This window comes from Crocuta crocuta, unplaced genomic scaffold (genome assembly GCF_008692635.1).
Source record: "Crocuta crocuta isolate KB4526 unplaced genomic scaffold, BGI_CrCroc_1.0 scaffold464, whole genome shotgun sequence".
NCBI classification, from domain to species: Eukaryota; Metazoa; Chordata; class Mammalia; order Carnivora; family Hyaenidae; genus Crocuta; species Crocuta crocuta.
In genome coordinates this window covers 140,710-164,553 of record NW_027528805.1, presented here as the reverse complement: position 1 = coordinate 164,553, position 23,844 = coordinate 140,710, and the positions used below count along the sequence as shown (strand labels likewise).

Genomic DNA, 23,844 nt, shown 5'->3' with positions numbered 1-23,844 from the left:
TACCATTATTATATTATCCTTTACAACGGAAGTAAGGCAAATATAAATATTTTGTTAATATATTCTCAAATAAGCGTCTATGTATCAGAAGACAAATGCAGTTCTATGTACCATATTAGGTTATGTTTGTTTGTTTGTTTTTAAAGTTTATTTATTGACTTTGAGAGAGATAGAGACAGTACGAGTAAGGGAGGGGCAGAAAGAGGGAGAGAGAGAGTCCTAAACCATGGGACTCAAATTCACAAAACTATGAGATCCTGACCTGAACCAAAACCAAGAGTCAAATGTTTAAATATTAGGTCATCCTTAAAATGTCAACAGTTCATGCTACTCTGTGCGTAGATATGGTTACAACTTTTACTAAAATCTATAAGGAAAATGTCAAAACCCAGACAGACCTATGAAAACGTAGCTACATATTGAGATAAAGATTACTGTATGGAAGTAAAATGTTACCACGATAAATTTTCAATTACAACAGATTACCTAATTTAAGAAATAAAGTGCATTTTAACATATTCTTCATCTGGCATAGAATGTTATTATCAATACAAAATAGTAAATTAACATTTTATGAGTATTTTAACAGCCTAGTGCTGCTTGTTAGAAGAAGAAGAAGGAGAGGGGGAGGAAGAGGAGGAGGAGAAGGAGAAAGAAATCTCAACTGGATAACTGTTATCCAGTCTTGTAGAGAATTAATGAAATTTTAGCTACATACCTTGCAACTGAATCTTATTCTCAGGACTCTGAACCAGAACAGAACTGACAGAATCTAGGTTGTCATAGTTACTGCAGCCAAGAGGACCAGTCCGTGTTTCTGTTACCTGACAAACAAAACATCAACTTTATTATATAAATCAGACTTTACCATGTTCTTTTAGCTCAATGTAGTTGTCACACACGGATATTATATGTTTGACAGTAAACATCACTGAAAGGCATAGGATCGGATACATACCAGCAATACATACACCTAAGCACAGAGAAGACAAATATCTCCCTTTGTCTTCAATTCCATTCTCTTTCCTTTGGCTAGGCATACATCTTCTGGGAAAATAATAGAAGCCCTCTTTGGTCAAAAGCATCACTCACCTAAGGTCATTGATTTTAACTAAGATATGACAAGGCCATGTTCCTTTAGATAGAGAGCAAGTTTTGACTCGTATGAGAATTGTTTTTTGTTTGTTCATTTTTCCTCAGTTAATCAGACCCATCTGTCAGGGTACTGTCTAAAAACTGATTTTATTATTTTATTCTACTTAAAAATCTATCATTTTTCCATCTTTGATGGTGTCTTCAAAGCCAAAACTCTTCTGCTTGGCTTCCACCTGTCCCAATTATCCCCAGCAAGTACATTATCTTGCTCTCCAGCTGGACATTCTTAATTCTATGCCTTTGCTTATACACCCTCCACCGCCATCTTCCTTTTCTTCCCTCTGACTAACTGATTTTATCTATCCTCAAGGTGAAGCACATTTCAAACACCCACACAAAATTTCCTTAATGACTTCCACTTGTATTTTTTCCCATTTCTACAAAGTTGGGGTTTGCAGTGCTCAGCCATAGCATGTAATTGTAGAATCACATGTTGCAGACTAATTTTCCATGGGTGTCTTGAGAGGTATAGTATGAAGAGATGAGGAGGAGTTTAGGAAATTAAGTGAAACTGGAAATTTATCCTTGGGATAATTTAAAAACAATTTTAAAACAGGGGAATATTATAATCATCTTTGTATTTTAAAAAAGATACTATCCACACAACAACCAGAATGGTTTCCAAAAGTAATTCAGATCATCTCATTTCACCATTCAACTCCATGATGGCTTTCTATCTTACTGAGGGTACAACCCAGAGCCCTTCCTAGAACTAAACAAATGTTATATTATCCAGGGGCACCTGGGTGGCTCAGCCAGTTAAGCATCCAACTTTGGTTCAGGTTATGATCTCATGGTTGGTGGGTTCAAGCCCTGCATCAGGCTCTGTGCTGATAGCTCAGAACCTGAGGCCTGTTTCAGATCTTGTGTCTCCTTCTCTCCCTGCCTCTCTCCTACTCATGCTCTGTCTCTCTATCACAAAAATAAACATTAAAAAATTTTTAAATGTTATATTATCCAATTATTGCGGTTACCTCTCTAAACTCATCCCCTCTCCTCTTCCTCATTTACTCCACTCCAGCCACACTGGCCCTTTGCTGTTCCTCGAACAGGCTAGTTATTTTCCTGACTTGGGATTTCTGACTTGCTGTTCCTGCATCCGAAATGCTCAAAATATTTTTAAGCTCACTGTTTCACTTCTTTCAAGTTTCTGTTCAAATGTCACTCTCTTAGGACTACTTGGACTAGCTTATTTTCAGTGAATACACCTTCCCACACTTCCCTCTTTGAACCATTATTTTCTTTCCTCCTTACCTTGTTGTACATTTTCCAAAGTAATTTTCAGCTTCTAACTGCTGTATAATTTACTCATTTATCATGATTACCATTGACACCTATCATTGGAATGCAAGTCCCCCAAGTGCAGGAAATACGTCCTATTTTGTTCACTATAGTATCCACATCACATACTAAGTTCTTGCATAAGACCATGGACATTGGTTAAGTTGAAAAGAAGGGGAGAGTTTGAAGGCAAAAATCATAAGAAGGAAGACAGTGAGGCCGTTATTGAGATGGAAAAGGCCTGAATAAAGCAGTGGCAATAACATTTATCTGAAGAAGACAAATTATGTAAAACAATTGGACTTGGCAAGATTATGAAACACTTAAAATGTACACAGTGGAGGGAAGAAAAGGAAACTGAGGTTTTGAGCATGAGCGATAACAATAAGATACGTTGCAAATAGGGTCCACTGTGAGCATGTAGGAGAGCTTGGTTCTGAGCAGTCTGACTTCTGAATGGAATAACATTCTCAACTGGACACATCCAGTAGATGGAGTAACAGTGCAGATCTATTTCTTATGAGTTATATCAAAGATGGGATTATTAACTTGAGAGTCAAACACTTATAGGTAATAATCAAAGACAAAAGGATAGATATGTCAGCTCAGATGCACTGATTGAATGTATAATTTGCACAATGACATCTCTATGATATTTTGTAACAAGTCTTTTAGAATAACGTATATTGATTATGAGTACAAAGCAAAAGTTGAGAATGCAGTTTATCAGGGCAAAGCAATACCTTTTCCCTAACATCACACCAACTTTTATACTTCGCACCACTATATTCCAATGGTGATACTGACCATCCCTTATTTTGTTCAGAGAAATCATATCTAATGTTGATATGTATAACATACATGTATGTGTATGTATGTGTATATAAATGACATTTAAATATAAATGATTAACAAAAGGGTAAAAGGAGGATTAAAGGCATTAAAGGAAACACTTAGGGTTTAATGTAATTTAAATCTTCATGTTGTCCTCTCATATAGTTTAACTATTGTCCCCCAGCACACACAAACAGCATAATAATAGGAACAAACTCCAGTATTTGTCATCTTAAGGAATTTTTAAAACCTAAAATTGGCTTAGGACACCTGGGTGGATCAGTTGATTAAGCATCTGACTCTCGGTTTTGGCTCAGGTCATGATCTCACGGTTTTGCGGGTTCAAGCCCCACATCAAGCTGTGTGCTGTCAGTGCAGAGCCTGCTTGAGTTCTCAGTCTCTGTCTGTCTGTCTGTCTGTCTCCCTCCCTCTCTGTATGTCTCTCCCCTACTCACACTGTCTCTGTCTCTCTCAAAATAAATAAACTTAAAAATAAATAAATAAAAATGCAAATAAAATTGGCTTTAAGCACCTGTTTCTTGACATGTGAGATCTTGGAATTTGGAAGGCAATCTTTTGACACTTAACCCTTGAAAGAATATAAATAGTACTATTCCATCTCTTTACAGACCTTCAGTTATATTAAGTTACTGTGTTTATGAGAATAAATGCAGGAAATTTAAATAATGGGGTTATACATTTAGAAGTGTGAATATGTTTCTATATCTACATATAGCTTTCATCTCTCACCTTTCATAATATATAATAATAAAAATCTAGCTTATCCTAGTTATAATTTTACTTTATTTTTTTAATGCTTATTTGTTTTTGAGAGACAGAAAGAGAGCACAGGCAGGGGAGGGATAGAGAGAGAGGGAGAGAAAACTCCAAGCAAGCTCTTCACTGTCAGTGCACCACAAACCCATGAACCAAGAGATCATGATCTGACTTGAAACCAAGAGTCAGAAGCTTCAGTCACTGAGTCACCCTGGGGCCCCAGTTTATAATTTCATCTTATTCTTTATCTTTCACAAGTGAATACACTAATAATTTTCTGATTTAATATAAAAATTCACAAGCTCTAGCACAGTCAATAATGCAAACCTCTTATTTTCAATGGTTTCATATTTAAGGCCCTTACATGTCTTATTAGTGTCAACATTAATAAATGCATCCATACTAATTTTGTTTTTGCAATGCTATCAAGAAATTAAAATGAAAAGAAAGTAATGAAAGTCAATTTATTCTACAAACATTTCTATAGAGATATTAACTCTACCAAAAATGAATTATGTGGTTGTACCACAAATAGCTTGAACTTCTGTTCATCAGTTGACAGATGAACACTTGATACAGAGGTCTTCATATATAATATAAAAATGGAGGGGTGCCTGAGGCTTAGTTGGTTAAGCATCCGACTTCAGCTCAGGTCTTGATCTCACGGTGTGTGGGTTCGAGCCCTGCTATGGGCTCTGTGCTGAAAGCTAACTCAGAGCTTGGAGACTGTTTTGGATTCTGTGTCTCCCTCTCTCTCTGACCCTCCCTTGTTCATGCTGTCTCTCTCTCTCTCTCAGAAATAAATAAAACATTAAAATTTTTTAAATGGAAGAGTGATTCAATAGATAATCATAAAGATGAATAAGACTAAAAACAAAATGAATGCCAACTGACAACAATCCAGTACTGATAGCATTCTGTGTTTATAGAACTAAGGTATCAAATGAGAAAACAATTTTTAAATTTGTTTTATTCATCTATTGGAAGGAAGATGTTGAAAGCAAGGGAATGCAGTCTATAGGATCCAAAAATGATGCCCTCTCTGAGGAGTTACTATGATTTGTGGTTGTATGTGAGCACTATGAAGAAAATTGTATGTAACTGTAGAAGCTGAATGACTGGGATAGAGTAGCAAACATGGAAGATGTGACTTAACCAACTGTAGAAAGGAAAATCGAACCTTAGAATGTATTTAGGAAAAATTTGTCTTCAAAATATAACAAATATGCAGTTTACTTCTAGCTTGATATATGTGAATTGGGTTTTATTTTAAAAAATTTAATGCTTATATTTGAGAGCGAGCAAGTGGGGGAAGGTCAGAAAGAAGGGGACAAAGGATCCGAAGTGGACTCTGTGCTCACAGCAGGGAGCCTGATGTGGGGCTGGAACTCACAAACCAGGAGACAATGACCTGAGCTGAAATCAGACACTCAACTGAGCCACCCAGGTGCCCCTATGCAGATTATGTTTTAAATATATCATTAAAAATCAGAGAGGATACCAAAGATCCTTTCAACTTGTCCTATATTGATCCTATATTGTTCCTATAAGCTACTGTTTATTCTTTTCACAGTTGGAGAATTTTACAAAGTCTAAAAGAAGAATACATAACCTTCCTAACTCAAGGAGATTCCTTGGAAGTAATTATATTAACCAATAGTATAGAGCCATGTTTATTTAGATTAAAAACGTGGTACAAGTAATTTACTTGGAAATAAACAATCTTTATGATGTTCCATCAAATTTTCCTGCAGTCTTACATATTCTAAAAATGACATAATCCCACAGTGATGCAGTGGAGTAACGAAATCAATTCAATAAGAGCTAGTTGAAGAATAACTATATGAAGCAAATTTTTTAAACATTAAAACAGTGAAGAAAGTAAGACAAAAGAAAAGTAAACAAACAGAAAAACATACCACATTCCTAAACAAAATTGTACTGTTAAGAGTCCATTATCTTCAAACTCAGTCATTATATATTTAAAATATTTGCAGACAAAATCTTAATAATGTTACATATTTTGAAGAAAATATGTAAATGAACATGTCCAGGTCATTATTGTAGTTCCACCAATGTACTAAAGAGGAACCTATTTCAGCTTCAGGTTTCTAGTGGGTGGGATGGCTAACATTTTCCTACAGCACAATGTGCTTGGGAAACAAAACTGAAGTAATCCATGAACAGTGCTTACCATATGCCACAGTAATTACTTCAAGGTAAATGTAAAGTATATGTAAGTGTTTTCTATTAAAAAAGAAAAGGCACAAGAGGATCTCAACTCATGTGAATTTATTGAAATTATCCACACTCTACCTCTCTTTCAACGTTATAAGATCATAATATTTTTTCTGATATCAGTGCTGGATGTTAACACCTTTCTTTGTAATTAGAGAGCAAGGGCCTTGATTTTAAGCCATCCTAAATCAAACTCATCCCTGAAAGGGACTCGGTAGAAATTTTGTACAAGATCACATCAATACACAATTAGAGCACAACATAGTAAGAATAATCCATAGACTAAGCTAGAAATATTGATACAGGAAAAAATAAGCAGTTCAGTTACATAAAAATGAAAAGAACAGTAACTATAAGAAAAATAGAAAAAGGTTTCTGATCAGTAATACTGAAGACAATCAAGGGTCCTTCAAAACAAGTATGATTATGTGAGAAAATTTTTATCGGGGCACCTGGGTGGCTCAGTTGGTTAAGCGTTGGACCTCGGCTCAGGTCATGATCTCACGGTACATTGAGTTCGAGCCCCACATTGGGCTCTGTTTTGACAGCTCAGAGGCTGGAGCCTGCTTCAGATTCTGTATGTCCCTCTCTCTCTGACCCTCCCCTGCTCGTGCTGTCTCTCTCTCAGAAATAAATAAAAAACATTAAAAAAGAGAAAATCTTTATCAATGTTGAGTGAAAAAGTAAATGAAAATGAATATGTACTTTGTAAAATCATAGATACACATCCATTATATGCATAGCTCTGTGAATGTGATATTGTTTTAGGCTTTTTAAAGAATGAAGCAAAGCATTAGCTTGTCATTTTGGCGAAATTGATTATTGTTTATCAACAATTCAATAAAATGCATGATCATGTGAATAATATATCTCTTATCGTAAATCTATAAATGCATATTTTTTTTAAAGCTTGTAATGTTCCTGGAAACTTTATCTGAAATCAATAGAGGAATTTTTTTTAACTTCATAAACTATAAAACAGACAAGAATCTGTTTAATCTCCATTACAATGGCTTGTCACTTGTGAACTATTTATTGATCATATAATAAGAAAAAATATGGAATGGCAGTATCCTTTTTGTTCCAATGTGTCATTTTTAGTGAAAAAAATAAATGTTTGTGTTGTAAATTCAAACAATGAAGTAACAACTGCTTTTTTCCACTGTTGTCATTTATTTTTTTAAAAATGTTTTATTTATTTCCGAGAGAGAGAGAGAGAGAGACAGCATGAACAGGGGAGGGGCAGAGAGAGAGGAGACACAGAATCTGAAACAGGCTCCGGGTTCCGAGCTGTCAGCACAGAGCCCGACGCGGGGCTCGAACCCACGAACTGTGAGATCATGACCTGAGCCGAAGTCAGACGCTTAACCGACTCAGCCACCCAGGCGCCCCTGTTGTCATTTATTTACCATCTTCTGTTTACCAGACACAAAAATAATTGAAACTAGAAGCAACTATTGTTCAAGACTGTCTTTTATTCATCGATCAAATTTTCATGGATTTTAAACTTTACAGCCTTTTCCTCTTATTTTTTCTTAACTTTCATTTGCTTCAGAGTTAGAGTATATTGAAGTAGTTTTTTGATTAATTTTATATCACTATTGATTATGCATAGGAAACAATAGAATATTGATAAGTACAATGTAGCTCATTTATAAGGAGTTTTTAAAAAATACAATCCAATCCATTTTTAACAGTATTAAAATGTTATATTTATTTTGTTTTTGTTCAAGGATGTGGTGGTAACTATTCTATGATCTAAAAGATAAACACATGATAAATCAGTCTTCCACTAAGAATACCTTAAGCAGCCTTATTTCATTTTATTTTGTTAAGTACTCATAATCCAAAAAGCACAATTATTTCTTCTAAAAAGCAATTAGTTTTTTTCCGAATAAATTCATATATGAGTAGCCATAAGAAACACTATTCCCCAAGAGTAGAAAATTATTTTAGGGAATAAATATACTAAGAATTGGGAGATTAACTCTCTCAAGATATTTTAATAGCTTAATTCTTTATCTCACCACAAAGTTTTCTTTATGTTTTATTATGGTAATTATAAAATTTGCATGCATGTGTTTACATTATTGTCTTCACTTATTTAACCGTAAACTCCCTATTCATAATTACACATATTACTTGATACATGGCAGGAATTCAATAATTGTGAACTAAATTGGTGAATAAATATTTTAGTTTTCACTAGAAATAGCAAAAGAATACTTACTCTGATTTATTAAACTTTTCTGAGAACCTCTTGAAGAAAATGCAGCAGTGCTAGCATATAAAGAGTTCTAGAACTATCAGGAATCTTAGAAACCATCCAGCCTCACCATCTCATTACACAAATTAAGTATCTGGAGCCCAGAGAGGTTATGAAGCTAGCTCAGTATCATCCAAGTGAAATTAGAGCTGGAACTGGATCTTCAACCTCCTGACTCATCAACCAAATACCCATTCTGAGGATCATACTGGCTTTCCAAGTTCTACATGTAAGGGCTTTAAACTTTACTTGCCTTGATCAATCTAATTCATTCTCCCTTTCCTTTTCCCTCTCTCTTTAGCAAAAGAGTTATAATAAATAAAAATGAAACTGGTCTAGGTTGATGTAAAGTCAGTTAGAATGGTGTAGTATCTTGGGTCATTCTCATGAATAACAAATATTGCCATAAATGTGCTGTTTATATAACTTTGATTGAAAGCCAAAGGAATTACCTTTTACTCTAAGTATTAATTGATTAGTGACTTAAAATATAACTTCCCACATATTCTTACATTACACTACATTAGATTTCTAAAGAGTAAAATGCAAGTGCTGATTAGTTTTTATTATGTTCTAATATAAGATCTTTATAGTTGTATGTGGCTAAACCAATCAAACTAACAAAAACCTTTAGAAAATGCTAATATTAAATATACATATATGTATATATTAATTTAAATATGGTATAATAATATATTGTAACCCATTACTTATAATTAAATCATGAGAAGATACTAAAACATATATAATTTTATATATGTAACTATACAAATTTTTAAATATTATATAAGTTATAAATATATAATCATTTAATGATAGGATATTCATTTATGATATTATGTAATTATATGACATTATATGGTACTTTATTATAAATTATATGTAATAATTAAAATTACATACATGCATCATTTCTGTTTATTTTCAATGTGAATATTAAGTTTAAAGATATCTTTATCATTTTTTTCTCTCCCAGTCATTACTTATTATTTGAACATTTTACTGATCACTTAATATCAAACTGCAATTCAATATAGTCTGAGTTCTTTATCCTGTTGCAATATTTCTGGGACTTAATATTTAATTAAGAAAGAATTTCCAAATATTGTTAATTACAAAAAGCATATGAAAATGTTCATATTGGAATAAAGATATTCTAGTAGCAAGACGTCCTTTATTCTTAAAATTACTTTATTATTTATAACAAAGCAATTCTACTTTCCGTCATGTCACTTTGCCCTAAGTTTTGTAAGAAAAGTGCAAATTCATATACAAAATGCTATATGACCTCAAGTAAAAAATACATGAGTAGATCAATGCTAAATTTAATTGCACCTTCACATTATAATATACACTACACTTACTGCATTATACGCAATTAATATCATGGTTTAAAATATATTGTACATTGTCAGTGTTTCTTGAACCTGTTCTAACCATTTAAAAGAAGTTTAAAGTAGTATATGATACATAATCAATGCTCAGATGACTCATATCCTTACATGAGAAGCACAAACACGAATCAAATACAAAATCAATGTAAAGGAGCATACCCCATTTCTTAATTATTTGTCTGTGCAAATGACTTTGTGCTGAAAACTACTTCTCCTAATTTTATTCTCCATAATTTCAATAAAAAGCACACTTTTAAGTATTAGAATCATCCATTTATAGGACTGCATTTTTAAAAACTATATGGACTGTATTCTACAAGAGGAGCAGTATACTGTAAATAGGATAAAATGTATGATTATAAACAGCAAGTTATGTATATTCATAAAGCATGTTCAAAATAAACAATAGAACTATGAATTGTAAAATATAAAGAATTAGACACAATATGATCAAAATATAGCATGTGAAATAAGCTATTAAGGTGTGAAGGGAGTAATACAAAAGACACGGTACATTTTATTTAGGGACAAAACAGAATGGGTCTTTTAGGAGAGCAATTGCTTCAATGCACTTTTCACTTCCACTTGCCACCATGAGTCTAGGCATGGCTATAATGATTGACCTATTTTTTTCATACACCATAAATCACCCTCCATCAAAATAATACACAAACGCCCACATGTAAACCTGTTGAGAGAGTCTGTGTATTTCCTTTGAGTACACATTAAAATATAAAATTACATGTGAAGCTAGAAAAAAGAAATTTTCTCAGGTTCTTAAAGTGTCTATTCAGTTTAATATGGAATAAGGTAAACTGGACACAATTTAGTCACAGCAAGGTTACCAAATAACCTCAGGACCCCTGTGTGCTTCAACTCGGGTTACCATGGAATTTCAACGTGCAGCACTTGATTGGTCTTGAAGGGGCCAACTCTATAAGCTCACTCCTACAGATGCTGTTTTGATTTATTTTTTAAATAATGCAGTTTAAAATCACAGCAATCGGAAGAAACTATATAGGAAAAAAAAAGGTTTTCTAACTACATATATATATATACACTTAAAAATGGACAGTTTCCTAAATGCTACATTTGTGGTAACTGTAACTGATCATATTACATCAATGGGAACTTTGTACTTCATTATATGAAGTCTAAAAGGATATTGTTATTACACTAGAATTGCCTTAGAGTTTTCTGATGGATTCAATATTAATAATGAAAAAGGAGAATGTACACTGCCACAGGGCAGTTACAAACAACAAGGAGATTACAACCTGGATCAGGGCCGGGACATGTCACCTGCGTTCTGGGGAGAGTCATTAGGTGGACACTGCAGTTCTTGTGGCCGCCGTGGACCTGAATGCCATCTTCCCCAGACCAAAGAAATTACGTCTGAGGGAATTCAGGACTTAGAGGTTCTTTTCTGTGGCTTTACATAAAAAATAAAAATAATCCCACGCGGCATTCGTTATATTTATGTTAGAAATGAAAGCAAACAGAAGAAGTAAAATATTTAAAAATGATTTTATTTTCTGTTTATTCTATGAATTGCAATCTCATTGCCTTTTAGTTATTGAATCAACTTCAAATGTAGTAGATGTGAAAACTTAAAAATACACAATGACAAACTTTAAAATGCAATGGCAAAAAAAAATCTATTTCTAAACCCAAGTTCAGAATACAAATATTTTATTGGAGCTTGTGGAAACCGTCACATAAAACTAACAGTGTTTTACAGTCATTTTCAACAATGTTTTCAGTTATCTCTTTTAAGCAAAGATACAAAATTAGGAGTTACATGAAAGGTTAAATTTAATATAACAAAGAGTTTGATTTGAATAGGTCCTCAGCCCATATTTCCTTTCCCTTGGAGACAGTCATCTCTAACTGCAAAATAACATGCATGCACTATTCCTTGTTGTTTTTGTTATTCCTTTTACAAATCTTTTCTGTATCTCTAGATCCAACCACTCCGAGATATGCTTCTATCTTTAAGTGTTCTCTCTTCTTCGGTGGAATAAGCAGGGAAGCAGGTAGACTGAACACACCAAAGATGTTATATACTATACCCTAGAATTGAGCAAATGCCACTAAGTCCAAAACAAGATCTGTTGCCAGGTTGAGTGAGCCAAGAGTGACACGAAACAGAGCCTCTCACTTCATTTATCCCTGTTTTATAATTTATTTTATCAGCATATTTCTAAATCAACCCATTCTGTCCATTTGGACACTTGGAGTCTCAGTTAAGCAGTTAGCTGTGAGCTGATGCTCCATATAATATAAAAATTTATCATTTGAATGATCTGTTTTGCTTTCTTTTGACAAATTAAAAAAAATGTGCAGATGCAGAGGAGCTTGGGTGACTCTGTCCAACTGTTGGTTTCAGCTCAGGTCATGATCTCATGGTTTATGGATTCTAGCCCCTCATGGGGTTCAACACTGTCAGTGCAGAGCCTGCTTGGGATTCTCTCTCCCTGTCTCTCTTTGCCTCTCCCTGCCTCTATCTCCCTCAAAAATAAATGAACTTAAAATGAAATGTGCAGATGCAAATTTCAAGTACTGGAGTAAAATAACCTAACACCATATTGGAGAAAGATGGCAGCAGAGTCAAGGGCATTGCCAATCCATCATGACTAATGGTACATACAAAGCAACCCCAGGACAATCTTTCACTAGCAAAATGCCACTCAAAACACTAAAGCAAGGCAGCTTATTAGATTAGGCTTCTTTTGTGTTTAAAAATTAATCTTGGGCACCTGGGTGGCTCAGTCAGTTAAACCTCTGACTTCAGGTCATGATCCCATAGTTCATTAGTTCAAGCCCTGCATTGGGCTCCATGCTGACACCTCAGGGCCTGGAGCCTACTTTAGATTCTGTGTCTCCTTCTCTCTCTGCCCCTCTCCACTCAGACGCAGTCTGTCTCTCTCAGAAATAAACAAACATTAAAAAAAAATTTAGTTTATCTTAATCAAACTCTTTCATTACTTTTATTATGTTCTGTTTTAATTTAGGAGTCAGATACAGTGTATTGACCATTTCGCACAGCTCCCACTATCTTATTTCAAAAAAATACCTTACCAAAAATTTATGTATCACTCCTCTAAAGTTCCATATTTAATATTACTATTCTGAACTACTTATTAAAACATTTCTTATTGCTTATGATTAAAAATATAAAACTTTTTATTATAGCTTTTGAAGTTTCAGCAGTATTCAATATTTCTGAATTCCTTAAGCATATCAAAAGCTCTGACTTCAGTTATCTTTTTATAATAGGACAACTAATGCCTGTGCACAGACTAAAACTTTCATACTGAAACTGTCATATTCTTCCATTTGTCACCCAATTAAACAAGCGCCCAAGAGAACTGATAAGCACACCACGCTAAAACTCAACAGACTCAGGAGTAATTAAAGAGAAGTGGATTTCTTGTTTCAACTGGCCATTGCAGAAACAGTTCTGCTGTCATTTCTTTCTTTCTCTCTCTCTTTTTTTTTTCAAAAAATAATTGGCTTTACTCACACAAAAAAAGTTCGGATAAACCCAAATTCTTTAGTAACTGGTTATCACTAAAAGTCAGCACTAAGATGACTTCAAACAAACAAAATTATATGGGAAAGAAGAATGTTATAATCAACATGAATTACATTCATATTATTAAAATTCTAAGAGACAGAGGGTGGGGAATAAATTGAACAAATCTTTCAGCAGTATTACAGTCACATTCTGCAGGGCTGCACCCCTCTGAGTCATTTTTTTTTTTTTTTTACGCTGAAACACAGGCTGGGGATTGTAATTAATATAATTATTTGCCATAAAATTAACGGAAATATAAATACTATATAAAGGTGAAAAAGATGAAAAGCTGAGTCGTTTTTAAAGCATGTATGTATCTATATCCTAGAATAAATTTGGAAATAAAATAATAAAAATTCGGAACACCTGGGTGGCTCCGTTGGTTGGGTGTCTGACTTCGGCTCAGGTCATGATCTCCTGGTTCTTGGGGTCGAGCCCCGTTTTGGGGTCTGCACTGACAGCTCAGAGCCTGGAGACTGCTTCAGATTCTGGGTCTCAGGCTCTCTCTGCCCCACCCCCTGTTTGCACTCTGTCTCACTCTCAAAAAATAAACATTAAAAATTTTTGAAGAAATTAATAAAAATCCAATGTGGACTCTCACTGCATTCATGTCTTCCTCTTCCATTATATCTTCCCTAAATCCTAATCCCCATTATATTATTTCTTCCTATTTATTGCCTTCAGGTACCAGGTTTCTAAAGGGGCTTCTGTATCTCCAGGGTACCGCTGGGACTTCCTGGGGCTTTGCTGACACCTACTTCCTGAAGTAGTTCTCAGAGTGCAGGCCAAAGACACACACACTCATGGATATAAGGCACCAAATCTATGAACTTTGAATCTCTGGAGATGCTCTGTAGTCATATAACCAGGTGATTCTTAGCCACAGCAAACACTACCCACTGAGCTAGTAAAGAAAAATCTTAAAAGAAAAAGATAATTCCTCATGGATATATATTTTCAAATTATGTTTTCCCTTTTTCTTATGAAAGATTACAAAAGAAAATCCCTATTCATTCACACTTCATTCGTTCAACATTGCTCGAGAAGAATTTTCAAAGGGATTTATTCTACACTACCAACTTTGATTAACTTCCCTTTTATAAGAAGCTTTTATTGTAATAATTTTCTATGGAAAATTTTCAAAAGTATAAAGTAAACTAATCTGCCCCTTTAATCACAGTTTCTTCTTTTCTTGGTTCTATTGATGTACCAATAACCTTTATAACATATTGAGTGTAAAGGTGTTTGCCTCTGCGTTGTGTGGGACTTGCGAAAAGTGACTAAGCTGTTACTCAGATGTGTTTTACTGAGGTGTCATTTGAGCTGTTTAGGCTGGTTTCTCCTCCCCGTATCTCACTATAACTTTCATATATTGATATAACTACGACTCCAACTACCAGTCCTTTTTGTCTCCCTGAAAATCTATTAATCTGTTATCCGTGAGGAAGTCAGAGAAACAAGCTGGATAGATTTGTTTTTGAATGGTTTCTAAAAGAAAACCTGGAGGACTCCCTCATATTAAAAAAATAAAAATAAAAACAGGGACTTCAAGATAAAACTTACAAAATCTCTTTAGATTACTTAGGCCTCTTCTATGCTTGCCTTTAAGTTTTCTGACATATGAATTTTATTTCTTCCTTTCCAATTTATATGTCTTTTATTAATTTTTCTTGCCTAATTGCTATGTCTAGGACCCCCAATGCTATGTTGGATAGGGGTGAGAGTGGACACCCTTTTCCTACTCCTGATCTTAGAAAAAAAGCTTTCGATTTCTCACATTAAGTATGATGTTAGCTATGTATTTGTCTGATATAGTCTTTATTATGTTGAGGTATAAATGTATTCCCACTTGGTTGAGATTTTTTTTAATCATAAATACCTACTAAGTTTTTCAAATGCTTTTTCTGCATTATTGAGAAGATCATATGATTTTTGTTCATATTTATTTATTTTTGAGAGAGAGAGAGCACAAGAAAGTGGGAAAGGGAAGAGAGAGAGGAGGAGACAGAGGATCTTAAGCAGGCTTTTCACTGTCAGTGCAGAGCCCGATGAGGGGTTTGAACCCAGGAACTGTGAGATCATGACCTGAGCTAAAGTCAGAAGCTTCACCACTGAGCCACCCAGGTGCCCCAAGAAGATCATATGATTTTTGTCCTTTGTTTTGTTAATGTGGTATCATGTTGATTGATTTGCAGATGCTGAGCCATCTTTACATCTTTGGAATAGTTCCCACTCAATTATAGTATATGATCCTTTTAATATACTGTTAAATTCAATGTGCTAATATTTTTTTGAGGATTCTTGCATCCTTGTTTGCCAGGGATAAAGCCCTGAATTTTTTTTTTTTTTTTTTTTTNTGCCCTTGTCTAGTTTTAGTGTCAGGGTAAAACCAGCTTAAAAATGGGTTTGGAAACATTCATTGCTCTTCAACTTGAGGAGTAATTTGAAAAGAATCAGTACTAACTCTTCTTTAAATGTTTGGTAAAATTCACCTATGAATCTTTTGATCCTGGATATTAGTTTGGGGGTAGTTTTTAAATTACTGAATCAGTTTTAATACTTGTAATCAGTCAATTCAGAATTTTTATATTTGTGTTTGCTCTTGGAAGGTTGCACGTTTCCAGGATTCTATCTATGTTTTCTAGGTTATCCAATATGTTGGCATATAATTGTTCATATTAATCTCTTATCATCCTTTGTATTTCTGTGGTGTCAGTTGTAACTTCTCCTATCTGGTAGGCCCACATCACTATGAATTTCTCTCTTAGAACTGCTCTTGTTGTGTCCCATAGGATTTGGAAAATTGCATTTCCATTTTCATTTATGACAAGTTATTCTGATTTCCTCTTTGTGTTGAAAAACTGGAGAGTCACATGCACAAGAATCAACACGGACCACTATTTTACTCCATGTATTAAAATAAATCCAAAAGACATTAAAGACTTGAATATAAGACCTGAAACTGTAAAAATTCCAGGAGAAAACATCAGCAGTAAGCTCTTCGACATTGGTCTTAGCAAGTTTTTTAAATCTAGACAAGGGAAATGAAAGCTAAAAACAAACCAAACAAACAAACAAAAAAACCACAAAAAACAAATGGGAGTATGTTAAACTCAAAAGCTGTCACGCTCAAAAGCTGTCACGCAGTGAAGGAAACCATCAAGAAAACAAAACAAAAAGAAAAGCAACTTACTAAATAGAAGACATTGGTAAATCATACATTCAATAAGGGGTGGATATAAAAAAATAGAACTTAAACTACTTAATGTAAAAAACAATTTAAAAATGGGCATATAAATTAAATAGATATTTTTCCAAAGAAAACTTACAAAGCAGCAACAGGTACATTTAAAGATGCTCAACATCATTAATCATCATGGAAATGGAAATCAAAAACACCATGAGATACCATTTCAAATCTGTCAGAATGGCTCTTATCAAAAATAACAGATGTTGGTGAGTATAGGGAACAATGGGAACCCTCAAACACTGTCCATGGGGGTATAAATAGATGCAACCACTGAGAGGAGTACAGAAGTTCTTAAAAAAAAATAGAAGTGCCATAAAATTCAGAAATTTCACTTTTGAGTATTTATCTGGAGAATACAAAAACAACAATTTGAAATGATACATGTACCCCTATAACACTGTTTATACTAGCTCAGTTGTGGAAGCACCATAAATACCATCCAAGATGAATGGAATGGATAAAACAGATTCATATATGTTCAGACAGCTATATATAATGGAATATTACTCAGCCATAAAAAAGAATGCAATCTTGTCATTTGTGACAACATGCATAAACCTAGTGAGGATTATGCTAAGTGAAATAAATCAGACACAGAAAGAGAAATGACATATGATTTCACTTTTATGTGGAATCTAAAATCAAAAAACAAAACCAAAACAGAAAGAGACTGATAGATACAGGAAAAAATTGTTGATTCTCAGAGGTGGGAGGGGTTAGGGAGTGGAAGAAATAGGTAAAAAAGATTAAGAGGAACAAATTTCCAGTTATAAAAGAAGTAAGTCATGAGAATGCAATATATGGCATAGCAAATGTAGTCAATAACATTGTAATAACATTTTAGAGAGACAAATGGTAACTAGACTTATCATGTGGATCATTTTGCAATGTATAAAAATATTGAATCACTATGATTTACACCTGAAACTCATAGCATATGGTATGTCCATTTTGCTTCAATAAAAATAGTTAAGCCCTATGCAGACATAGGTTTCTGTTATAGAAAAGGGGACAGAAGTTTCAAAGGTTAATTCTCAAAATAGTCCAGTTTTCATTAACAGTGTGGCAAAGTTCCTAACTCTCAAAAATGATGTATTTTATCCATGGTGATAGATATGGGATGAAGAACTGCATATAAAACCTGCATTTGATACACATAAGTATTTAATATAAGAGATTTTTTAAATGGAACAACCTATACAGTGATAGATAGATAAATGATAGATGATAGATGATAGATAGATAGATAGATAGATAGATAGATAGACAGACAGAAAGAATTGCAGCCTCTTGATATGTAGATCAAATTCAGACCATTTATCTAAAAATTATATAAATTCAATTTAAAGTAAGCAAACAATAAAAATATAAGTTATATGGAAAATATCTAAGCCATTTCTTATGACATAATTTTAAGACCTAAGGTCAACATAAAGATTTTCAAGTTATTCTAAAGTTTACACCTCTTTATTCATGAAGAACTAAAGTGATTAGTTTCTAGTCCTGAATTTCATACACAAAAATATCCTATCAAATCATATGTTCCCTGACCTATATTTCTTGAAATTTAGAATTTAAATTAAAAAACAAAAACAAAAAAACGAGTTCTAGTCCTATATCTAGTCGTTCCCTTTCCTAGAAGAGATCATCCAAAATCAATTGGTCTTAACTTTCTCACATANAGAACCTGGAGTCTGCTTCAGATTCTGTGTCTCCTTCTCTCTCTGCACCCTCCCCCCACCAACCACTTGTGCTCTCTCTCTCTCTCTCTCTCAATAAATAAATGTTAAGAAAAATGATTAGCAGGAAGAGGAGGGAGTGAATTGTCCCTTCTCCTGTTTGCAGTATTTTTTTCTTACCATAGTTTAAGGTTTTTGGCCGCCCACTGATCTTCTTTACAAATCATTAATTGAAATTTAATTATATACAAAATTTTTGAGATAATTAATATATATGTTAATACCTTTACATTGAAAGGTACGGTAATTTCTTTATTTAGAACATTGATTTTTAACCTCTGCTGAACATTCAAATCACCAGAGATGCTTTAAAAAAAAATCATTAATTAGAAATTTTGACCTACTCAGTCTCTTGTTAGAGCCTAGGCACTGCCACATTTAGAAAGCTATCTGGAAAATTTTATTCTTTTTAATTTTTTTAAGTTTTTATTTAAATTAGCAGAGAATTTTAATGTGCTGCTGCAGCTGTTGGGAACCACTAGTTTCAAACTGCACTTGATGTTATTATTAATCATCTGATTTTAATTAAATCTAATTGATTTTTTCTTTTGTTGCCTTTCAGGTTTGAATACTTGACTGCTGAAATTTATTGTATGCCTTTTCAGCATGCATTGATACAATCCTCTGGGTTTTTCTTGATAAATCACTTATTTAGTATTCCAATAAACATTTTCAGTTAAGTGTGGACTTAGAGACAGCGGACAAAGTGATCAGATCAGAGATCAGATCCATCCAATTCAGCAAATACCATCAAGGCAGAAGTCCATCTCAGTCTCTCCTGCTTACATGATTTCTTTTTCAACATTGCTTAAGAATTTCTTTCTTGTTGGGGCATCTGACTTCAGCTCAGGTAATAATCTCACAGTCTGTGAGTTCAAGCCCCGCATCCAGCTCTGTGTGGACAGCTCAGAACCTGGAACCTGCTTCTGATTCAATGTCTCCCTCTCTCTCTGCTCCTCCCCTGCTCACACTCTGTCTCTCAAACATTAATAAACATTAAAAATTTTTTAAAAATTCTTTCTTGTCAATTTTTTGGTTCATAGAAGAATGTGTTGTTTATTTCATCCCCTACTTTAAGTTAGTTTCAATTTTCAGTGAGAGACATGAATTCCCTTTTAGTATATTCGAAGAAAGCTTTGACTTTTTTTTTTTATCACATTGTATTAATTTGCTCTAACAGTTACTCTGTTGTTTTATTTGCTTTTTCTGTTGGTTTTAATGGGAAAATATCTGTTCATATCGTGCCTTACGCTGATATATTTTTGAATATTCTTTTTATTTTGAGAGAAAGATTGAATGTTTATGGGTAGGAGAGGGACAGAGAGAGAGGGAGTAAGAGAGTCCCAAGCAGGTTCCATGCTGTCATCACAGAGTCTTGCATGAGGCTCAATCCCACTAATTGTGAGACTATGACCTGATTTGAGATCAAGAGTCCAATGTTTAACTGACTGAGCCACCCCGGCGATCCTACACTGATATTCTGGATTTGAATTTTTCTTTTTTATGATAGTATTGCTTTCTTATTTTCCTTTCTGGTTTTATTTTTTCATTTTTGTCTCATTTTTTTTTTTATTTAGTCAAATTTTTATTATGTATTTCTTTTTTCCTTGTCTGGTGTAGAATATCTTGTTGCACCTCTGTCTACCATTAGTGTTTAGCTTACATCTGTCAACACTCATAATTAAGATTTCATTCTTTTTAGCCACTCTGACTGGTGTGATGCTGGCGAGGATGTGGAGAAACGGGCACCCTCCTACACTGTTGGTGGGAATGTAAACTGGTACAGCCCCTCTGGAAAACAGTGTGGAGGTTCCTCAGGAAACTAACAATAGAACTCCCCTAGGACCCAGCAATAGCACTGCTAGGAATTTACCCAAGGGATACAGAAATGCTGATGCATAGGAGCACATGTACCCCAATGTTCATAGCAGCACTCTCCACAATAGCTAAAACATGGAAAGAGCCTAAGTGTCCATCAACAGATGAATGGATCAAGAAGATGTGGTTTATCTATACCATGGAATACTACATGGCAATGAGAAACAATGAAATCTGGCCATGTGTAGCAACATGGATGGACCTTGAGGGTGTTATGCTGAGCGAAATAAGTCAGGCAGAGAAGGACAAATATCATATGTTTGCACGTATAGGAGGATTAGGAGGAACTTGACGGAGGAACAAGGGGGAGAAGAAGGGCGGAAATGGTGGGGGAAAGGGAGAGAGGCAAACCATGAGAGACTCTTGAATGCTGACAAAAACTGAGGACTGATGGATGTGGGGGGGAGGGGGGATGGGCATGGAGGAGGACACTTGTGGGGATGAGCACTGAGTGTTATGTGGAAACTAATTTGACAATAAACTATTTGTAAAAAAAAAAAAAAAGATTTCATTCTTTGTTATAACATGAAAAATATTATTTCACCATAAAACTTCATTCCCAAAAAAATAAAGGCAAAACAACTTTTATTTCATGATGACCCACCCACCCATTAACATATCCTTTAAATAAAGAAATGAGATGAAGAGTATATTAGAAAGAACTGTAAATCGATTAGATCAGAAAAACAACAGAATGAGCAACCTGGAATATGGAAACCTGGAAATGATTCGGGTGGAAGAAGAGAACTAAGATTTTTATAAAAATGAAGAAACACTATCAGACTCCATTAGAAGAACCAAAATAAGCATAATCTGTAAACTGGAGGGTAAAGAGGAGGACAAGGTGGGCAGAGAAGTTATTTAAAGAAATAATAGTTGTTAATTTCACAAACCTTGAGAAAGAACTAGACATACAAGTTAATCGATTACCTTACTACCTTAATGCAAAGACACCCTCTCTCAGACATGAAACTGTCAAAAGCCAATGATAAAGAAATAATCCTAAAACAATCAGGCAAAAAAAATAAGGTAACTAAAAAAGGAGCCCCCATCATCAGTAATTTTACTGGCCAAGAGACAGTAAAATGACATATTCAGGGTATTGAAAGGTTAAAAATTGCCAACCAAGAATACTCTATCCAGCAAAGTTATCCTTCAGATATGAAGGAGAAATATAAATTTTCCCAGGCAAACAAAAGCTGAGAGAGTTCACCATGACTAGGCCTACCTTATAAGAAATGTCGAAAGGAGCTCTTCTATCTGAAATGAAATGACAAAAATACACAATACCTTGAGTAAGGGGATAGGCAGAATCAGAAAATTATAACTCTTTTAGAATAAGGTGTTAAACATTTTTTACTGCATTAGGTTAAAAGAAAAAATGTGTTAAAAATAACTGTAAATACTACATTTTCATAACAAACAGCATAAAAAAGGATAACTAATGACAACAAAAATACAGACGAGCAGGAGAAAAATAATGAAACTTGTATGGGCAAATGAAGATAAATTTCTATTATCAATTGAAAGAGGACTGTTTTATCTATGGAATGTTCTACAAAAACCTCATGGAAACCACAAGACAAAAATCTAAAGCAAAGACATAAAATATTTTTAAAAAGTGAGGGGAATGAACAAATCAAGATAGAAATCGACCAACCTTAAAAGGTACTAACACTAGGGAAAAGAAAAAACCAATAAAATGGCAGCAATAAGTTTTCATATATCAGAAATTACCTTAAATATAAATGCATTGAACACATCAATTATAAAGCAAAGAGTAATAAGAGCCAACTATACGCTGAGAAGACTCATCTCAGCTCTAACGACTAACATAGGCTCAAAGTGAAGAGGAGGAAGAAGATACTTCAAGCAAAGAAAGCAGGTATAGTCATAACTTTTATCAGACAAAATAGGCTTCAAGCCAAAAAATAGTAGCAAGAAACAAAGAAGGTGATTATATAATGAAAAGGGGTTGATACATCAGGAAGATATAGCAGTCATAACCATACACAATCCCAAAATTTGAGCACCAAAATATATTAAGCAAATATCAATAGATGTTAAAGAGAAAGAGACAACAATAATAATAGGAAGTTCATTTTACCATTATCAGTAATGGATAGATCATCCACAAAGAAAATCATCATAGCAACATTGGAATTGAGCTGCAAAGGGACCTAACAGACATACATCCAACATTCCATCCACTGGCAGCAAAATATACATTCTTCTCAAGTGTACATGAAATATTCTCTAGGATACAACATATGATAGACCATAAAGCTAATCTTAGCAAATGTAAGAAGATTGAAATCATACCAGCTACCTTCTCTGACCATAATAGCATCAAATTAGAAAACAACAACAAGAAGAAAGTAAGTAGTTCTTCAAATATGTGGAAACTATACAACACATTTCTAAACAACTAATGGATCAAAAAAAAAAAAGAAATTAACAAGTAAATAAGAAAATTCTTGAAGTAAATGAAAATGAAAGTAAAACATATCAAATGTGGGATGATGTGAAAATAGTTTTGAAAGTTTATAGAAACAAATGTATATATTAAGAAATTAGAAAAACCTCAAATATGCATCTTAAGGAACCAGAAAAAAAATAACAAATTAAAAACAAAGATAGAAGATGAAACTAACAAAAATCAGGCAGAAATAAACAAAACAGAGATCAAACAATGGAAAGTATCAACAAAACTAAAAGCTGGTTTGTTGAAAATATAAACAAAACTTACAATCTTTAGCCAGGCTAAGAAGAAAAGAGAGGAGATTCAAATACATAAAATTAGATATAAAGAAAATAGTGGCGCCTGGGTGGCTCAGTTGGTTAAGCATCCGACTTTGGCTCAGGTCATGACCTCACAGTTTGTGAGTCCAGGGCCCCTCATTGGGCTTTGTGCTGACAGCTCAGAACCTGGAGCCTGCTTTAGATTTGATGTCTCCCTCTCTCTTTGCCCCTTTCCGGTTCATGCTCTATCTCTCTCTGTCTCTCAAAAATAAATAAATATTAAAAATTTTTTTGAAAAAGAAGTAAACATTACAACTAATGCTACAGAAATGTTAGATACCTATAATATACTACAATGAACAATTATATGCCAATAAATTATATACCTAGAAGAAATGGATACATTTCCAGAAATACACAACCTACCAATACTGAGTCCGAAAAAAAAAAATTAACAGACCAATAACAAGTCAAGAGACTGAGTCAGTAATTAAAATTTCCCCACAGAAGAAACTTTAAGACCAGAGAGCTTCGGGGTGCCTGGGTGGCTTAGTCGGTTAAGCGTCCGACTTTCGCTTGGGTCATGATCTCACGGTTCATGGGTTCGAGCCCCGCGTCGGGCTCTGTGCTGACTGCCAGCTCAGAGCCTGGAGCCTGTTTCAGAGTCTGTGACTCCCTCTCTCTCTGACCCTCCCCTGCTCACGCTGTCT

General features: G+C 34.1%; 1 protein-coding gene across 1 annotated transcript in view; it reads right to left on the bottom strand.

Annotated features, from left to right (window-relative positions):
- Positions 1-23,844, bottom strand: part of BRINP3 (BMP/retinoic acid inducible neural specific 3) — a gene marked incomplete at its 5' end in the record, with an annotated part of 215,162 nt that overhangs the window by 134,706 nt on the left and 56,612 nt on the right. Inside the window, one exon of the mRNA XM_077755789.1 lies at positions 719-824. Within this exon, the coding sequence (XP_077611915.1) occupies positions 719-824 (106 nt within the window). The remainder of the gene's footprint in view (positions 1-718; positions 825-23,844) is intronic.